This window comes from Pteropus vampyrus, unplaced genomic scaffold (genome assembly GCF_000151845.1).
Source record: "Pteropus vampyrus isolate Shadow unplaced genomic scaffold, Pvam_2.0 Scaffold271, whole genome shotgun sequence".
Taxonomy (NCBI): domain Eukaryota; kingdom Metazoa; phylum Chordata; class Mammalia; order Chiroptera; family Pteropodidae; genus Pteropus; species Pteropus vampyrus.
This window is the reverse complement of record NW_011889052.1, coordinates 663,994-685,048: the sequence shown is the minus strand read 5'-3', so window position 1 is coordinate 685,048 and position 21,055 is coordinate 663,994. Positions and strand designations below refer to the sequence as shown.

General features: G+C 45.8%; 1 protein-coding gene and 2 pseudogenes across 1 annotated transcript in view; 2 read left to right on the top strand and 1 right to left on the bottom strand.

Annotated features, from left to right (window-relative positions):
- SMARCC1 (SWI/SNF related, matrix associated, actin dependent regulator of chromatin subfamily c member 1) overlaps positions 1-21,055 on the top strand; it is a 130,202-nt gene that overhangs the window by 102,369 nt on the left and 6,778 nt on the right. The window contains exons 25-26 of the mRNA XM_011375447.1: positions 706-840; positions 9,357-9,615. Coding sequence (XP_011373749.1) covers positions 706-840; positions 9,357-9,615 — 394 coding nt within the window. The remainder of the gene's footprint in view (positions 1-705; positions 841-9,356; positions 9,616-21,055) is intronic.
- On the bottom strand, positions 6,282-6,401 carry LOC111729599 (annotated as a pseudogene).
- On the top strand, positions 20,917-21,036 carry LOC111729596 (annotated as a pseudogene).

Genomic DNA, 21,055 nt, shown 5'->3' with positions numbered 1-21,055 from the left:
AATATGAGATCCCTGTCTTCTCTGGGTGATGTGCTGTCTTCCTCTGCATGCTGCAGAGTTCACAGGAAACATGGGGAGGACTCATCATGAGTTCCGTGGCAGGCGAGCGGCACATCCTTCCAGAGCCACTGCCTGTCTTGTACTAGATTTGATTTTCTTGCTCTGGACCCTCTCCCTGAACTAGGGGTGTAATATTGTTCACCCCTCCTCTCCGTGCACAGTTCCACTCAGCAGAGAGAAAGCAGAGGCTTTCCGCCTGAGTGGTGGGTGCCGAGGGAGACCACTGCTTCCTGTCCCTGGGTAGTTCATGAGGAAGGAAGGACAGGGAGGGGAGGGACCGAGGGTAGGGTGAGGGTAGGTGGTAAGTGGGGAAGTGCCCCCCCCAGGCCACCTGTGTCCCCTCTTTGCCCATCGGGGGCTCTGGTTCAGCCTTCCCTCCTCAATGGGCTCTTTGAAGGGAGGGATTTATCACAGGAGGGGTTTCCTGTAGTCCTTTGAAAGGGCTGATTTATACCTCTAAGGACCAGAAATCTAAGGACAGTTGGTCTTTTAGATTGAAGTAGATATTTGGTAGTAACATACAAAGGAGACATCTAGGGCACCATTCTTAATAATACAATTCCCACTTGATAAATAGCACATCAGCATTTTGTTACTCTTTTTAAAGCAAATATTTGACTACATAATTTGATCTTTTGTGTTTAGCACCTGGCTGCCGTGGAAGAGAGAAAGATCAAGTCTCTGGTAGCTCTCCTAGTTGAGACACAGATGAAGAAACTGGAGATCAAACTTCGGCATTTTGAGGAGCTGGAAACGATCATGGACAGAGAAAAAGAGGCTGTAAGTAAGGGGAGTTGTAAAGTGGCTTTTTGACAGTTGGATTCTGACCACCTTTCTTAAAATACAAGTTAGATAAAATAAGCGGTAGCTTACTCTGCTGGTCTCTGGGGCAGTCTTCTGTCCCTTTTTGTTTGGTTTGCCCTTTCGAAAGGATTATCAGGCAGTGATGATAAATGAAAGGAACTCTCTTCACGTTCTGAAACTAATCTAAATGCCAACTTCTTATACCTCAACTTTCTAGGTACATGATGACATCAGAGTCTCCACTCTTAGATTTATTACCTACTTGTTACCAGTAAAGTGGACTCCATCTAGATCCATTATCTGATTCAAGAATTTTCTGGATTTCTTGTCTTTAATATAATATCAGAAAGCAAGAGAGCCTCTCGTCTTGACTGAGAAGCGTATTTCTGTGATCCCTTTCAGCCAAGCCCTCCCAGGACCCGACGTGGCCCCCAGTCTCTCCCTTCTGCTCCATGTAGAGGGCAGGTGAGGGGGAATGGCCCACGTTGAGCCCACATATTATCTGAGGCAGACGTTTCATATTAAGATGTGGCCCAAACTGGACCAAGAGAATTTTGAACAAGGCCAGAAATGAGAAAGGAAGCAACAAAAAGTAATAAACATGGAACATTTGGTATCTCAAGGGAATTTTTGGAAAAAGATTAAGCATTTTAGAGAAAATCTTTTTTAATGAGTTGACTAGAAAAGGAATTGGTAACTTTCTGAGTGAGCAGTGAGTTGAGTTTGAGGATTCCGTTAGGTCTATATCTCTTTGATGATTTTGACATTTTATCTGTACACGAGATACTGGTGTATAAATGGCAGACTCTTAAGTTCATCCCAGAGCGCCTTAGTGGTAGGGTCTGCTGGGATGTGCTAAGCTGTTTCTCAGTGCTCAGCCTCTCGCTGATCCCCAGGTAGCCAGGGGCGGTGTGGAGCGGCTCCACTTCTCTTGGCCCTTCAGAGTTTCCCTCATGCTATGGATTTTTAATAATTATTTATCTCAAATTATATAACTCTACTGTGTTTTTCTTACTTGCATCTATTTTTTATGTTAAATTCCAATCAGAGTACACGAAACATTTTCCAGGATAGTCTCTGCATAAAACAGAACAACTGAAAATGTTGGGAAATCGTTCTCCTGAGTCTATCTGCCACCCAAAGTTGCTGTGCCCAAACCCTTCGGTGGCGGCCTGCCTTTCTTGGCCAGCATTTGGAGCAGGAACAATGTGGACAGACAGCCCCTAGCCCTAGCCGCTGGGTGTCAGTAGCACATCTGTATTAGTTACTGCTGTGTAAAACATTACCCCAAAGCCTAGTGACTGAAAACAGAAAACAGTATCTCACATGGTTTCTGGGGGTTGAGCAGCTCAGCTGGCGGTTCAGGCTCGGGGTCTGTCACGAGGCCACAGTCTTCTCCAGATCCCCAGGGCAGAGGGCACACCTGTAGCTTGTTCCCTTGGCTGTTTGCGGGAGGCTTTGGCTTCTGGCCACATGAGCCTTTCTCTAGTGCTTCTCTTGAAAGGGTTTCTGCCCTTTCAGTGAGAGAGCAAGAACATGAAAGAGCACCCAGAATGGAAGCCACAGTGTGTGTCTCTGTCTGTCTGTCTCTCTGATTATCTTTCAGTTAGAGTTGACATACATTTATTAGTTTAAGGTGTACAGTATATTGGTCGGACATGTATATAACTTACGAAGTGATCCCCTGATGAGCCTAGTTCCCAGCCTGCTTCGTACGTAGTTATCACAGCATCGTTAACTATACTCCCTAGCACAGTGTCTTTCATAACCTGAACTTAGAAGTCACGTCCCTTCACTTCTCCCATATTCACTTGGTCACACAGATCAGCCCTGAGTCCAGGATCGGTTCAGGGTCAGACAGGGTTCAGTGGGGAAGATGTAAACATTAGGAAGCAGGATCAGTGGGGTCAGGTCGGGGCTCACACTCATTGACCAAACAGAGCCCTACAAACTTCAAAGTGTCTCATGTTTGTTTTGTGCACAGCTGAGACATAACCTATTTTTCCACCCCAGCACTAGTGTGCTGTCCTTCCCTGTGGGCACGCAAAGCCATGACTGGTTTGGTACCGATGATGTCCTCACAGGGCTGCTGTGAGGATTAAGTAAGAGAAGTGTGGCAGGCGCCTGGCACAGTGCCTGGGACACATAGTAAGCGTGCAGTAATATTATATGCCTCTTCATGCAAACCAATAACAACCATCTACATAGTACATTCTTAATAGTTTCAAGCCTTGTTTGTCTTTATGACCATATATTCGACCAGTCACTGTGCCAAACCACTTTATGTACATTTTCTCATTTAATCTCTCAAAAACTATGTGAGAAAGTCATTAGCAAGAAAATATCAATTGCTTTGAATCTCCGTGGACAAGAATCCAGCAGTGATGCTAGATGAGACTGTTAGGTCACTTCTTTGTTAACCTTTCTTATAGACGAAGAGAATGGGGCTTGGATAGGGCACATTTTGTACCCAGATGACATAGTTCACAAATGACAGGGCCAGGTCTCCAACCTATATTTGTTCAGCTCTGTTTTTATCTAGCACTTTATAAAGCAACAAGCCATTTTTATCTCATTTTAACCTGGTGACTCAGATATGCAAGGTTTTATCATTCTTTTATTATGACTCAAGAAAGTTGAGACTGGAAAGTGATCGAGCCAGCTAAGTGCCTTCTAACTCACCACCTCGAGCTCTTCTGCCTAATTCACGGCCTCAATTCACTTTCGATGTGCTCCTGCCCATTTTTACTTACCAAGCAATTGCTTCGGGGCATACTTTTTTGGGGTTAAACAGTTGGCTTTGTTTATATAGCTTTAGATTTGAAACATCTTTGACTTTAATAATATGCTCCTTAAGAATCGTTATATTCTCAAGCATCAAATGTGAAATTTCTTTTTTTTTCTAATGACTTAAAATCGGATGTTCTCTTGAGTATTAATTATTTAGTAATTAAGAATAAGGATATAAAAATTTTAATCTTTTGAAGATGTTCTGAATATAGCTATAATTGGAGCTCAGTAGCTATTGTTACAGCCCTCGTATAAAGTACTGATACAGGAGGAAGGCAGTCATGGAATGTACAAGGTCTGTCAGGGGAATGACATGATAATAGTATTGATTCCACTTAAAGTGAGGATACTGAGCTGGCACTGGGTTCACAACTCAGAAGGGTCCCCTCATCTGAGCAGCCTTCAGTGCCAGGCAGATAGCACACATCAGTCATCGGGTTTCAGACTCAAGCTTTGTTGGGGACTGGTCCCGCCTAGAGAGAACTGGAGGGGCCAGGCCTGCCTAAAACATTGCCATTTGGGTTAAAAACAACTTTGAGGCCAATGACAGTAGATCTGTGAGCTGATCTAGTTTATAACTTCAGAATTAAATGGTCTCTGAATTTCTGAAAGTCTTTTGTCTGGGTATAGAAACTGCACACCTTCAGAAAAGAGAGACATTGTAGGAACTCAGAGCTGTAAGAAACCCAGACCCTGCCTTTAAGGAGGATAGAGGGTGGATGACACACTCACACACAAAGAGACCAGATACTCTGGGGTAATAGGGCTGTAAGAGGAAGGGAGGCCTTGGTTGGCTGAGATTATCAAGGAAAGCATCTTGGTAGAGGAGGGGCTGGTCTGAGTTGTAAAAAGGGACCAAATCCAGAAATGTGAAGAGAACGGCGTGATCACTGAGGAGACTGAAGAGTCAGCCTGCCCAGAGCTGGTGGTTTCTGTGGCCTAGGTGATGAATTAAGTTTGTTTATTCGTTCAGCAAATATTTATTGAGCTGCTTTGTCTAGCGGATACAGTGGTGAATAAAACCCAACAAAACTCTTTGCCTTGGTAGAGCTTAAATAATGAATGAAGATTTTTAGAAGATGTTATGTGCTGTGTATGCGTATGCACACGTATGTGGGTATCTATACGTAACTACGTGTTACAGGCTGGGGAGTGGAGACTGAGAGGCGAGGGAGGGATTTCAGTGTAAGTGGTGTCAGCCACGTAGGCCTGACTGAGAAACTTGACAGCTGGGCAAGTGCTTCTTAGCACTAGAAGCAGCCAGCATAGTGACTGACATGTTTGGGGACTAAGGAGTAGGTGCGTGGGCTGGAGCATAAACAAGTAGGAGGAGGTAAGAGGATAAAGTCAGAGATAATGGTGACCAAATCACAGAAGTCCCTGTAAGCCACCCAGAGGCTTTTCCTGTTCTTGATTCAAATGTAGAGTAATTACAGGGCCTGTTATATGCATTCAGTGAAAATGTGGAGTGAATGCGGAAGGCTGGCCTGCCTGGCGTTCCTTACAGTTCAGCAGGGATCGGTCTGTCCGCCTGTCATAGAGAACAGATTACAAAGTGGCAAGGTTAGAAAGGGAACACTGGTGAGAAGGCTGTTCAGGTAATCCACACGAGATGACACTGGCTTGGAGCAGGATGGCGTGAAGTGAAAAGAGACGGCCAAGCTGGGTAGATTAAAGGTGTTGCTAATAGGATGTGGGTTTAGCAGAACTCATTGTACTCTGACAGATTAAGGAAGAGAGAATAAAAAGCCAAAAAAGGGGATTTTGCACTGCTCCGGGAGAATTATGTTTGATTTTGTTTTACCTGTTTGTAGTAACGCATCTCGATGCTGCTTGTCTTATGTATGAATCTGTTGTTAGACGAGCACTGTTGTATTATGGGTAGTTTCAGCTGAGATTCAGAGAGCGGTACCCAGTCGCAGGTTTAGTTTGGAATTGAAAAGGTTGATGGCCTCAGGAAGCAAGCACACTGTGACAAGGATGGAGTGATCAGTCACAATCACCTTTGGGTTTCTGCCACCAGAAGCACACAGGGAGGTAGCAAGATACAGTTGTGTCTTGTTTTCCCACAGGTGTAAGAAGGAATGGATGTGTGTAGCTTGAACTTTTTTTTTTTTTTTTTTTTTTAAGTGGAGGACTGGTCCCTGACACCAAAGAGAGGTGTGATTATCTGCTTCAGTTCTGAGGCCAAGTCGTTGAGGCTTTAAGCCTCAGCTGATATTTCAGTCCTTGGCAGTGTAGATGAGTTTCTATGCAGCATCCCCCCCACACACACACACCCCTTCTTTTACTCTTTCCCACTCCTCTTCCCTGCTTTATGCAAATGACATTGGGAGAAGAGCTCTGTGAACTTCAGCTGCACTGGCAGCTGTCTGTGTTTGGGGTCCTGGTGCAGAAGAGTGCTCTGTTGTGCTCGGGTTCTGCTTGGACTCGCTGTTTCATACCCGGTGGAGGAGGGTGGGGAAGAGGAGGGCAGGGTGTGAATGCAGCCAGCGGACGTGTCTTCAGAGCAGGGCCATAGGCAGCTTTGCTTGAAACTGAGTTCCCTAGAGCCACAGTGGAGCCATGAAAGAAAGTGAACAGATTCACTCGCACCTGATGTACGGGAGGAATTGACACTGTCAGTTTAGTTATTGGAACCTGGTCTTCCTAGGTGGTCTCCCATCCAAGTACTAACCAGGCCCAATCCTGCTTAGCTTCCGAGATCAGACAGGATCAGGTGTGTTCAAGGTGGCATGGCCATAGCCAGCATTTTGTTTTGTGATTACAGAAATATATAATTAAGAGTAAATTAAGAAGTCTCTCTTACCCTCAACTTCATTCCTAAGAATAATCACTTAATAATTTGTTGTCTTCTAGAACATTTTCAGTGTGTGTATAACATTTGTACATGGACAAGAGTGGTTTTTAAAAAATGTAATTGGGATTATGTTGTAAATCTTGTTGCAACTTGCTTTTTTCCCCTCTGTGTAACTGTACATGAAAAATAATACTTTAAATAACTGTCATTATACACTCAAGCATACAGTTTTCTAGGATAGATTTCCAGATGTAGACTCAATGGGTCATTGGTTAAATACGCTTAAATTTTGCTCGGTACCGTAAAGCTCTCCTCAAAAATTCCCAGTTCACGTTCTTCTCATTGCCACAAAAGTGAATGCAGTCTTTAACTGGATTCAATAACAGTAAGGTGTCCGCGACAGGACAGGTGTTCCATACTTCTTCTGCGTGTGCCCCAGAGCAGGGACCGCCCTTCCGGAGCCCGCTGGTACCCTGCTCTCACCTCTCAGGACCTGTTCGTTTCACACTGGAGCCTAAGCTTATATTGGGTTCTCCTTCAGGTTGTGCGTGTGTCTGTTTAATCACTTACCCTTTTTAATTCTTTAATTACTCTCTTTTCATTACCTCCTATGTTTTGAAATGACAAATGAAGCTCATGAAAAAATAGTATAATTAAAGTTAGTTCATTTGTAGGTAAAGAAAATGGGACAATGTGTTTTCTCCAAGGTTAACACTTTGATAGTAAGGTCAGTTCCCTAAGAAAGGCTGGTTTGGTGAAAAACCACTGGGCTAGGAAATGCAGAGATTAAAATTTCCCTTACGAGACATAAAATCTCCCTCCAGTAAAAGCGCAACTTTTTTGTAAAGCAGGTCCTGACCTAAATTCCGTAGTTCTTATGTAAGTGCAGGCAAACAGGCCTTGAGCCAGGCGGTCCATACCACTTGTGGCTCAACAAGAACACAGGTAGGAGGTTCTTTTCTGGCAGCCTCTTCAGTCTGACCTCAGCAAAGTCCTACATTTCCTAGAAAGAATAATTAGAAGGAAGCAAAACCCAGAACCTGGAGTCAGAATCATTAAATCCCTTTTTTATCATATTAGTCTGCCTCTTACTGACATTATCTCACTGATTAGTCTTCTTGCAGAACTAGGCTTCCAGAGGAGTCTCTTGCCATTTACATCTTGCAACTAACTCCTTTCTCATCCTGCAAACAGAAAGTTAACCCAGGCCAGGCTTTCCCCTCTTGGGGTCACCCTCCCTAGGAAAACGAGAGGCCGCACAGGCCTGTTAGAACCGGGTGGCATCCTGTCACTCTCGTCCTGGTAATGCTCAGCCGCCCACCTAATCGTTTGTTTCAGATCTCCTTCCTAGGGAGACTGAAAGCCAGCTAACCAACAGCCAGGACGTAAGCCTTACCATCTCTCCCCTCCAGTTCCCCTCCCGCTCACCTGCCCATGCGTCCTCATGCTGAGTATGGCCTGTCTTGCCATGTCCCATCCATCCATGGACATTCCCTCGTTGCTGCTCCTGGTAACCAGTGATGCTTCTCTCTGGGTCACAGGGACTTCACTCCAAGCACCTCTCCTGACAGCCCAGATTCTTATGCTGATTCTCATGAATGTTCCATCTGGTTTTTGCTAAGGATAGTTTGTAGTATTTATCTGTAGAACTGGCTGCTTCTGAAAGCTAAAATGTTACATTTTCTTAACCTATTAAATGCCTTGGAATAGTGCTTTCCAACAGAAATATCACGTGAGTCATATATGTAATTTAAAATTTTCTAGTGATAGCCTCATTAAAAAATCAGTATACAAATATTTCAACATGTAATCAGTATGAAAAATTCACTTTTTTCTTACTAAGTCTTCAAAATTCAGTGTGAACTTTATACTTCGCCACATCTTCTATCAGATTAGCCACATTTCAGGTGCCCAGGAGCCTTTGTGGCGGTGGCTGCTCATTGGACAGCACAGCTCTAACACTTGCCTCCCAGGGCCTCATATCTTGGTATCGAAAATGGCGAGATGGAACATTACTGAAAAGAAATAGATCTATTAACCCTCCTTATGATTTTTGTACTATTTACTTCCAGAAATATGGATTTTTATTTTTCTTCTTTTTCAAGTTGATTTTCTTATTGAGTCCTGAGTTAATTTTGATAGCATTTAAGGTGGGCTCCATTCTCTGAACTACCCAAGCATATGGTTTCTGAATTTCCTGGCACATTCGACGTTTTTTCTCTGTATTTTAATTTGGGTTTATCTTGAATATTGAAATGCTTATATTCTTCAAACCAAGATTCATGTAAATTTTTAATTAGACATCTAAAATATACTGTGACTGCGTTACCTAGTATAATTTTGGATACTTGAAAGCTAACAGTGGCACTGCCAAAGTTCCACATAAAAAAAAGTATATCTCTGCAGCTAAGGCCACATCTCCTCATCCAGAAGATTTAACTCTGGTGTTACATTCAAAAATAGTAACTCAAAAGTAACACATCCAGAGGCGAGCACCTGGGAGGGTGGGGTGAACTTGAAACACTAGCATCTGAGGGACTGTTAACAGGACAAGAGGGGCTCGTTTCACCTGGGGAAGATTAAGGCAGTCGTGGGAACTTTTTAAATAACCAAAGTCCTGTCAAACAGAGAGGGTTACATGTGTCCCGAGTGGGTGAAGGTTACAAGGAAAGGCAGACCTTAGGCTTAACAAAGAGAAGACCTCCACCCCCAGTAACAGATGTCCAAATGGAAACACGCTACTCAAGAAATAATACCTTTCCTGTCACTGTAGCTGTTGCAGGGTGGCTATGTAACTGTGGTGAGCTGGAGGGAATTCAGGTAGCAGGTAGATGTCCTTCCTGTGTGTCGTCCATTCCTGAGACCCTCCCTGGTGTCATGTCTCTTCCCCTTTTCTTAACAGTTAGAACAGCAGAGGCAGCAGTTGCTTACGGAACGCCAGAACTTCCACATGGAACAGCTGAAATACGCGGAGTTGCGAGCCCGCCAGCAAATGGAACAGCAGCAGCATGGGCAGAACCCACCTCAGGCACACCAGCACTCAGGACCTGGGCTGGCACCGCTGGGAGCAGCAGGGCACCCCAGCATGATGCCCCATCAGCAGCCCCCTCCCTACCCTCTGATGCACCACCAGATGCCGCCGCCTCACCCCCCACAGCCAGGTGAGAGGAGGCTTGCTCACAGATGAGGCTGGGCCATCCGTGTGGCACCGGGCATCCGAGGGGTGACCACACCATTGGCGATTTCTGACTAGGACTGTTTAGAATGTCTTGTCATCCAGGAATCGTAGGCAAGTGAGATACGATTTTATAGCCATCGCCACGTAATGCCTGCCACGTTCTCCTTCCAGAGTCCTCTTGGCATGGTGCTTTTCCGTGGGTGGGTTGGCCTCTGAATGGGCAGCATATCCCAGAGTTCCTTAAAAATTCATCCTTGGATAGTCTATATTTTTTAAAAAGAACTTACAGACATTTTTAAAGATAGATACACAGAAAAAGAATAGTACAGTGAATTCTTATGACCCAGCTTCCAACATTACCTTTCTGCCATTTTTAATTTTTTATTATGGAACCATTCAACTGTAAACAGAATAGTGTAATAATCCCCCAGTACCAGTTGCACAACTTCAGAATTGTCAATAAATTATCAGTTCCTCCTCACTGATAGGCTGGGCCATCGGGGTGAGAGACTTCAAAATGTATCTCTAACCAATGGAAATCTTCCTGTTTAGTATAACCTACTATGATTACACCCAACAGAAGTAACCTTAGTTCCTAATATTGTTGGTTAAATGTCTTTGAATGTGTCATTTGTTTGAATTAGTATTCAAAAAGGCCTACGGCTGAGAGTTCTCTTAGATCTGTTTTACTGTTGACAATTCCCTCCCCCCACCCCTTTTCTTCTTTTTTAAACACCATTCACATTGAAGAAACCGAGCTTTTTCCCCTGTGGCTGTCCAGTTGTACACTCAAGGTGCACAGTGTCAGAGTGCGCGCCAGCCCCCTCTTCTCCCTCCCACACATCCCTTGTAAGCCAGAGGGCTGCTCTGGATATTTTCTCAGGTTCAGGTTCACTTCTGGGAGATAGGCATTTTCCTATAATGTCGGTTGCCTCTTGTGATTGAGATTGGACAGTGCTTCTGGTCTTGCTAGTCTGACCATCCCTTACAGAGTTCCCCATCAGATGTGTCACCTAAGGTTTTACCTGCCATTGAGAAAGCTTTCTAGATCAGTTGTTTCATCAGGCATTGCAAAATGGCGAGATTTCTAAATTTATTATTCCTTCTGTGCTTATTTACTTAACATTTCTCTTGCATTTTTATAGCAGTGATTCTGTTATTTTAAAAAACCTTCCTGCGTAAGTCGTTTAGTTATCCTGGACATCAGTCCTTATAGGAAAGGCCGGATAAATGCTGCATCATCCTTTCTCTTTATTTATGAGTTATTTGAATAAAGAGTTACTACCTACCGTGCCCCCTCCTTCTCCAAAGGTGACTAGTAAGGGTTTTTTTTTCCTGTTGTATCTGTATGCTTTCAAATTGTGACTTTTTGTATAGTTTATGTGTTTCAGTCATTCTTTTTGATGCTCAAGTTGTCCTCTTTAGCTCGTGGGAGCCCTTTCAAGTTGGCAGCTATCCACATTTTAGCCACCTTGAAAGTTGAACTCAGGATTTTTTCAATCTTAACTGCTCGGCATCATTAAAACTAAAATGTACCTTTAATTTCCGCTTTCTCTCTCCACCCCCCATATCCCTTCCCATCTTAGAGGACAGTGTGTATGGGTGTGTGCTGTGTATTGTGGTGCTCTAGTAAGTCATCCTGTAAGCTTTTCATAATTACTCTCTAATAATGTGCCAAGTGCCCAGAAAAGCCAGGAGTTGTGCTTCCTGGTGTGGGATACAGACTTTTTGGCCAAGGCACGTGGAGGCGAGCTGAGATAAATAGAGAGAGACCCTTGGAAGCATGAGAAGGTCTCAGCATGACTAATGTCATTGGCCTGATCTTCTCAAGAGACAGAGTTTGTAAGTCTCCTTGTGGAAATAACCAGGCATGTTGGAGTCACACCTGAAAATCCTACGATCTGACAACTTGTATTATCAACGTGAGTCTTTAATTCACAAACCTCAGAACCTGTTTCAGATACTAGTTTTTATTAGCTTTACTCAAAAGTACGGCTGGGTTGACTTTGAGGAGCATGCGTTTTCACATGCACACATACACACAAAACACATTGCAATTGCGGGATTTACTGCTGTCATCAGGCTTGCCACTTGATCTAGGTGGTGGTTGTGGCTCTTAAGAAGTCCGCCAGCTCACAGCACGGGATACTGTTCCTCCATCCTCTCTGTCGGCTTGTGCGGACCTTAAATTCTCTGTATGAGAGCTCATTTTCTCCCAAGTTAAGCTTTAGAAAAACACGAATACCTACCAGAGTGAAGATCACAAAGTGACTTTTTAAAAACAGTAGGTATTTTTTAAATTTAGTTCCTAAAACTGTTGGGATAAATAAATATTAAGGAGGAAGTTCACTGTAGCGACTTGATATTTGGTTTTTGGTGATGTTGAAGCATCATCATCTGCAGTAACTTCCCGGAGAACTTCTAAGTAGCTCCAGCACTTGCATTTAGTTTCTAAAAGATGGGAGAGACATGCTCTGTCTTTTCACCTAAACTGCATCCTGGTGAGAATAGATGTTTGCACATCAGGCCCTTTACCCACGTGTTCCACTTCGTTCTCAGCGTCTTCACTGCACTTGAAGAACGGACACCTGGCCACGGCCTTGAGGGCTGCATAGTGGGGCCGGGGTTTGTATGGGGCTCCATCTTATCCCAAAGCAGTATCCCAGCACTGCCCCCCATGACAGACGCAGATATGACTGTTCTCTAAGGCAAGGCCAAAAAACAAGAGTTCTAAAAATAGCCTTTAGACTAGAAATAGCTCATTTTGCTATTTTCTTTCTCAAAGAAATAGGTGTGAGTGAATTTGTAAAGAAAACAATCACTCTGTATGGGAATATATTTTAAAAATCTGCGACAAGATATTTTCTGAAAATTTTTTATTGAAATATAACGTACATATGGAAAACTATACAAAATCATAACTGATGTGTCTTGGTAAGTTTTAAACTTAACAGAGAGAATATGCGCGTAGCCAGGGCCCACGAGCGCCATCACGTTCCCAGTCTCCGCCCGCCCCCTGCCCGCCCTGAGGGTAACACTGTCCTGATTTCTACCCCACGGACGAGCAGGCTGGCTTGAATGTTACCTGGGTGGACTCACCAGTGGACTTTATGTATGTCTGACGTCTTTCACTCCACACTGTGTACGTGCGATGCAGCCACATCGTTGTGAGTGGTGGTTCCTTCTGTTCGCTCTGTGTTCCACCATGGGGCTCCGCCACGGTCTCTGAGTCCGTGCTCCTGTGGACAGTTTCAGTTATCACAGAGTAAGTGCTGCTGTGAGCATGCACGGGTCTTTGGTGGGCAGAGGTGCACATTTGTTTGTGTGCCCCCCCAGGAGTGGAATTTGGTGCACACCTAGAATGGGTCACAGGGTATACATGTACGTGTTCACCGTGTAGATGCTGCCACGGTTCTTCCTCAGTGGTCATGCCAGTTTACGCTCTAGCAGTGTGCGAAAGCTCCAGCAACTCAAGTAGTCATTTTTCTTAATTGCCCCTTTTGTGGGGCTGCTTTGGGTTTGAAAGTAAAATTGAATCAGATATATTACAGAGTAAAATTAATAAGAATAAATTAAACCCTTAATTAGTTAAAAGTTGCCTTAATATTATCATTTCAGAAAAGGCTGGTTGTAACAGGTGAGTCCACCGCACCATGTTCTAGAGATCAGCTAACGTGGCCTTTCCGATCAGGGCAGGTGAGGAAGTGTGAGTGTGGTCCTTCCAACTAGTGTTTCCTAAGTTCTGGAAGAGGTGGCGGGCCACAACGTTTATGCAAGAGCTGAGAATCATCATCCAGGTCCCGTGGCTAGCTTTCGGTGTTTGTCCAGACTTCATGGTGTGTGAAAGAAGGGGGAAAATCAGCCTTAGGAAGCCGGTAACGGTTGGAGAGGTGGGAGGGAAAAAGATCAAGACAGATTCATCACTGAGTGTTTAATTTGTCCAGCTCTCTGATTTCTTAGAGTTTATATGATTATGTAGATGGATAATCTTTTCTCCACAAAACTGGCCGTCAGTTTGCGGTAGAGCCCATTAAACCAGCAGTTCAGTGTTGTGAATCAGCCAGGCTGTCACACCCATGGGCCCAGCACCAAGATGGCCGGTATAAACTGACACCTGTGTGTATTCCATTTAGTTTCTGCCGCTGCAGTCCCCTCTCCCCCACCTCCTCCCCCTCCATTAATTCATTCAGATGCTTACAATTTTGTATAGAGAGTACTATCCGTATGCCGGTCTCTCTCTTCCTTGGCTCTTTTATTATTTGGTCCTATTGCTAACTCACCTGGGAACTCCAGCTCTTTGTAGGTTTTGTCTTCTCCCTGCTGAAGTATCCCAAGTTTACTTGTTCCTACCAAACCAAAAGGCAAAGAAGTACCTGTAGTATAATATTTCTGGTGTACATTTGGCAAATGGAAACTTGAGGAGGCCGCAGCCATCTTTATACCACCCTTAGATTTTGCTGATCTTTATGAAATACACTGCACTGCATTTCATCTTTTCATTTAAATTGCAAAACTGTGTGATTTCATGGAGCGATTCCTAAATTAAAGCCTTACTAGTCCTCCCTGTGGGGCTGCCATTCCAGGTGGTGCAGGGTGGACAGTCAGAACAGCAACTAGTCCTTGAGTACAGGCACAGTGCCACTTGACCACCCCCCGGGCCGCGGTGTATGACAGCACGTGGGGACCAAGAAGCGGGGTGGCCTGGGCAGTATCTGCTGCTCCCTGAGGTGCTCTTGATCATCCTGCTTACTTGAGAAAGGAGGGTGCCCCGGACTGCTGGGGTCTCCTTTAAAGTCAGGCGGCCGGTCTTCCAGTGGCCTTGGCACATATTTAAAGGAAGATTACCTATCTGTGGGTTGAGGCAGAAGGAAATGACAAAGATATGGTGCGGGCGTGCTGTGGAAGTTCCCTCCCCGAGGCTCTGGAGTGCTCGCGTGTGCCTCGCGGATCTCACGTGAGCCCCCGACTCCGGGGAAGCCTTGTGTGTCTCTGTGTGTGAAAAGCAGAGGGGAAAGGACAGCCTCGTGTAAATACCTTATTAGAGTATAGCATTTTTAGAAGTGCCAAAAAATTCAAAGTAGGAATTGATCTGATTTGATGAAAACTCAGACATGGTAGAGATGCTGGTTTAATTATAAAACTAGGATATTTTGCATCCGTTAGTAAAATATTGGTTGTTCAAGGAAATTTAACCAAGGCAATAGGCACTTAGCTTCTAAGCCCCCAAAGTAGACCCACTTACACAACCCTACCCTTGGGAATAGTACTCAGGCGGGAAAGAATTACAACCAGACGGCACTCCCCAGCCCACACTGGACTCACAGCCCCACTGAAACGGAGAAGGAATAGCTCATCACGTCAGCCAAGTTCTTCTTATCTGTGGTGCCTCTGGTCCTGCTCGCATCACGTGACAGCAAGGTTGCTAGCCACTTTCCGGAGTAGCAGGTTACCCTCACAAAGAGAACAGTGCCGGCTCAGTCCTCAACAAAGAGCGACTGTGGCAGGCGCCCCCGGAAGCCGCTGCGGGAGGAGCAGGCTCGGGAGCCCCGGCTTTCCCTCGCAGGCCCCGATTGTGTTATTTCCGTTCTCCGGGGACTCAGCCAGAGCACGTGCTGTGGACAGTTAGAAGCAGAGCAATGAAATGTGCTCAAGATCGGAAATGCAGAGGTTCCCCTTCCTGGTCTCACGTTCTTTTCCCACCTGGCTCTCCCATCCTAAAGAACAGAAATTAAACCCTTAAATAATATTCCGTTAGGCGTGGTGGACGGAACACTTTAGTAAAAGAGCTAATAAACCTGAGAGGGTGTGAGGGATTTTTCCACTAGGCTAAACCTAATTTTAGCAAATCTTTCCGTTTTTTAGGCTTCCGATGCCTGCTGGTTTGTTTTTTGGTTTTTTTTTTTTTAAGCTCGTATGTAGGTCAGACTCCCACCAGTTTGTGCTTTGATGCTGCTGTTTTGAAGCCACAGCTCTCTGTCTTACCTCCCTCTCTGCCAGAGAGGGAAATACCGGAATTTTTTTAATGGAAAATAATATACATGCACACACACTTTTTATTTTGTTTCGTAAGGCCTGCTCTTGTACATTTCAGGTTCGTGTGGGCCAGACTTGTTCATGTTTAGTAAGAATTAATAGAAATGCCTTCTGACGTGGTCATCTGTGTAAAAGTGATGAGACCTATATCAGGCATGAGAAAAACCACAATGATGTTTAGATTTCAAAAGAATAGGGGTTGCTTTACAAGAAATTAAGGTGTTTTCTCCCAGTCCTCCTAAATTCTACTCCATTTCAAATTGATCTTTAGAAGTCAGCTTCTCAGAGAATGGGCCTCAGGGCCAGACAGACCTGAGTTTGAATCTCAGCTCAGTGTTTGTTCTTATGACATTGGGCCAAATTACAGCCTCTCTGAGACTTTGTTTCCTTACCTTGAAGCTGGGCCCTTTCCATCCTGCAGTCTTCCTAATGACCTGGAGGGTTCAGTAAGACGTGTCACTGCCCACTGCCTAGCAAACGGCAGCCCACATCAGGGATCTTGTCTCCTCCCTGTCATTTATGTAAATCCACTGCCCTGGGCACACCAGCACTGTGAGTTACATAGCATGTGACAGCAGTAACCTCTGGATGGCACAGGAACATCGCTCACTCTTAGTGCTCCTTGCTTTGCTGAGAAATGTCTGTCTGTGAAAGGTCCCTTAAGCAGAGGTAAACTATTTTTTCTCTAGTCTTTTTTGCTGCCACCTCTCCCAAGGAACCATTGTCCTCTCCTCTACCTTGAGCATCCATATACCAGTGGCTTTGTTGCCCTATTTGTGACAGAAGACAGAAGAACTTTGTTTTTCAGAAAGCTTTGTCATTTATAGCAAGAGAAAGGTGTTTTTTCAACTGTTGGCCTTATAGCCTTGGAAAACCCTAAAGCTGCCCTATCCTAGCTTATTGCTATAAAGATCTAGGGAAATAGGTAAATGGGCCCCCGCCACTTAGGAGGTGGCTTTGAGAACAGCACTGCTGCTGGGCCTGACAACAAGAGCCTGCAGGGTGGTCCCAGCCCGTGTAGGATGGGAGTCACCTCATGGTCTGTGTCATCTGTCACCGATTCTCTTCTTTGCCAGATTGTTTCTCTGCTGGGATGCACACTCTGCATTCTATAATCTACTGGAAGACGGATGGACCACCACCATCACCACCACTCCCGGCCCCCTGCCCCGACCTTCACCCACAGGTGCACTGTAGTTACTAGGACCTTCTCTGGAGCCAGGGCACCCAGATCAGATCTGGGTTTCCCTCCTTACACACTTCGTGACATTGGGCAAGTTCCTCAGTCTTTGTCCTCCCCTTTCACAAACTCGATGACTTAAAATAACAATTCTTTCACAGTTGTAGGAGGTAGACGTCCTATCTCTGGCAAGGCCGTGCTTCTTCCGGGGGCTCTAGAGAAGAGTCTGTCCCTTGCCTCTTTCAGTTTATGGTGTATGGCAGCGTTCCTTGGCTTGTGGCCACATCCCCCTTTGCTCCATCTTCACCTCTCTCCTCTCCTCCACGTGTCGTCTCTTCCACGTGTCTCTTAAAGGACATTTGTCATTAGATTTAGGACCCACCGAGATAATTCAGGATGATCTCATCTCAAGATCCTTACGTAAGCACATATGCAAAGACCCTTTTTCCAAAGGTGGTTCCAGGCATTAGAACGTGAATGTATCTCCGGGGGCCACTGTCCAGCCCCCTGCAAGGTGCTAAAGTGAGTGTTTGTTGGATTAAACAATTATTTATTGCAGGAAGCAGAGCAGTCTCTTTACTGTGATATAGTGAAGAAAACGATGCCTGGAATTAGAATATGCACCTTAAGATTTTTTTTAATGCTGGCTGTTACATTAAACCTTTTCACATGAACTGTTTCCCTTGAGCGCAGCATCATGCGGTAGAAAGAGAATTGGATTTAGAGTCAGAAGACTTGGGTCCGATCCTCCTACAATTTCTGTGACCATAAAGAAGTCTCTTAACTTTTTCTAAGCTGAAAATATTTGCTGCTCCTCTCAGAAGTGAATTAGAGGCGCGAGGACATAGTACGGCACTGCAGCAGATAAACAGCTCCTGCGATCATGTAGAAAGCCGCGTGGCGAACATGGGCGGATACTTAGTTTCACTCTGTACAGTCTCAGGGCGCCCTAAATGACTTGCGCAAGGACACCCATCCGCACTGGGTGACGTGGGAGTGAGGCCATGTGTTTAGTGTCTGGTGGACTGCATCTGCATCCTTCCTTACGAGGACGTTGGGTGGCTACTGACTGGTCAGTCCCCACCTTGCTCGAGACATGAAAGTATAAAACTCTGTCGTCCGGCTGAAACCAGAAGTGGTTGGCACTGCGCAGGTGCGTATCGGACCAGTTAGGTGAGCACACGCCTGGCGTGCTCCTCCTCTTCGTTCGTTTCTCCCTTACCCAGTGCCCTTCTGGCTTGTTCGCAGAGGCCAGAGGCATGCTTCTCGACGCCACCGTCAGCTTTCTGGAGAGAGCCCTGAGAAGGGCGGACAAAATGCTCTTCCTGGCTTGCTCAAGTCCTCTTGTCCGGATCGCACGGGTAAAAGGAGGTGGCCTGTGCCCAGTGGCGGACACGAGCTGTATTCCCTGTTCTAGTGCGTGGTTTCCATTTGTCACGAGTCCATTAACAGTGTTCTTCCGTGTCCAGGTTAGAATTCTGTAGGTCTGGGCTTAAAAGTAGCCTCCAACAACAACAAAAGTATCTCTTCTCTCCCATCTCCCTGGAGAGCCGTTGGAGAACCGTGAGCAGAGACGTAGAGTGGGGGCCTAAGTATCGCACTTTAGTAATGGCCGAGGAGGTGACGCACGGTAGGAGGAGGGCAACCAAGGGGTCTCCTGAAAGACAAAGGTGCCCCTTTAACAAGTTTGCAGGGGTCTGGCCCTGATGCTTAGAAGAATATGGTTGGAACCACTGCCCATTTGAAACGCAGAGAAGTCTCTACCTTCCCATCACCCCATCTCCGTGTCCTGCTACAACGGCGGCCAGTCCCGCATTTCATGTTGCCAAAGCAGAAGTCCTTTCTGTTCTCTCCACTCCATCCCACTGTACTCCACACGCCCCGTCAGGTGCCAAGCCCGGCTCCTTTCCCAGGGCTCTGCAGTCGCCCCTCCTCCTGGCTCTCTTCGCCCCTTCGCCATCCCCAGGATGCCCGCAGCCTGCCTCACCCCACCCTCTCGGAGCCCCTGCCTCCGTGGAAGCTCACTTCCTCTGTTCCAGGCTCTGACTCCTGCATCCCTTCTTAAAGCTTTCCATCACGGGAAATCAGGCCCACATTCCTCTTCTCCAGAACTGCTGACCTAGACCCCTGCAGCCTGACCATTGGAGTCCCCCACACCGTCCTGGGGGTGACTCATCCAGAGAACTCTGCTTTGAACATGCAGGTGATGGGTAATAAGACGACGCAGCTGCATCAGAGGGGCTGACGAGGAGGGAGGTGCTCCATGTACCTGGGAGCTCCCAGGCGTCATGGAAGCGACACTCATGTTACTTTCTGATCGCTTCTCTCAGGCTTGGCCGTGTGCTTGGGAAGCCTGCTGTTGTTACCCTGTCCCTAATCCCCCTCCTCCACTTTGCACAGTCTCCAAAATCCCAAGTCACCCTTAAGTTTATCTTGATTAACTGGAGGGTTTCTTTTGCTCGCTCCTTCCGTAGTTTTCCCTGACGTGCCTGCCACCTGTTCGTGTGCACTTATCCTTTGTGTGGCTTAAAATGGACTTGCCATTTGTTCTTTTTATCCGTCATTCCCTGGGTTGACAGGCGCTCCCACACTGCCTCATCTGTCCTAGCGCCGAGGCCCTGGCACCTCATCCATGAACGAAGCTTGGTTGTAAGAGGGATGGTGATGTCAGGCCAGCAGCGGGCCCCGTACCTGCGCTCGCTTCTTCTGAGGCAGCTTCACCCAGCTGTCCCTCGACGGGTGGGTCTCAGCGGTCCCTCTGCCAGGCTCCTGTGTGTTTGCATTGGAGAGCACCGAAAGGTGCCCCAGATAGTCCAAGACTTGCTGTCCTGCTTATTCTGGGGCATAATGTTGACGTAGTATGCTCAAAAATTAGTCCCCCAAAGGCAGGGGACCACCTGTACCCCTGACTCTCGTACCTCAGTAGGGTTCTCTTCATTGACACCCCTGTAGTGAAGGGCTCCGCTCCGTGCGTCCTGAGTCAGGGAACAGACTGGAAATAGCTGGTGTGAAGCTTGAAGTTTTGTGTGTCTTAAGACAGGCCTTTCTCTGAGCAGCGATGCAGAAGGCCTCACTCGGGTCATCTCCAGTACTGCTCTCTTTTTAATTGCCAGTTAGCCATCCCAGCTCCCAAATTTGCCAAGATTAGACCTTGAGCGTTCTTATTTCCAGCTATCTCAGGGCCGTGTCTAGAAAGGGGGATGGTGATGTATATAGTTCCGTAAAGTTGATCCTACAGAGATAACTAAAGTCCCTAGATTTTAAAGAAGAAACAACATAGATTCTTTTACCTCATTCTGTGGAGAGTATAATTTACCCTTATTTGAAACAGCTTCAACCTTGGTTTGTGCCCGTTAAACTGTTCTCCTTTGTGGTTCTTTAAAACCAAGCCCAGCAGCCAGACCAGAGTTCGAAGACTAATAAATACCCATCATCATATCTGGAGCAGAATTGGCAAACCCCAACATGCAGACCAGAGCTGGGCCATAGACGAAAAATGGTTTTTACAGTTTAAATAGTTGGGGGAAACTCAAAAGAAAAATGTTGATGTCACGTGAAAATTATGTGAAGTCCACATTTCAGAGTCCATAAATAAAGATTTGTTGGGACACAACCACACCTGTTTGTTACACGTCATCTCTGCCTGCCTTCATGCTACAATGGCAGAGTCGAGTACTTGTGAGAGACCACATGGCCTGCAAAGTCCAAATATTTATTATCTAGCTCTTTTACAGAAAAAAAAATTGCCGAAAGTTCTGAGGGCTCAGAAACTGAATGCAGGAAGTATTTTACTGTTCTTGTATCTAGCTTCTATCATTGATTTCAAAACAGTAGGAAGAGATAAAGGAGTCATCTTTCTCATTCTCTTCCCCCTCCCCCACCACACCCCATCTGGTTCTCCAGGGCCAGTGCTTCATGGTGAGGGGTGGAGGGAGAGATTTTTTTGTGACCAGGACTTGGAGATTCCAATCATAATCCCTTTTCAGTGGTGATTTCACAGCCTGTGAAGTTCAGCGTTGACTGAGCTGTGGTCCTTGGACTGTGCACTGACTTGCTGTTAAAATCCTTCTTGTCCACGGCCATGCTACCCTGAATAAGCCCGATCCCGTCTGATCTCAGAAGCTAAACGGGGTCGGGGCCTGGTTAGTACTTGGATGGGAGACCACCTAGGAAGATCAGGTGCTGTAGGCTAAAAAATAAAAAAATAAGG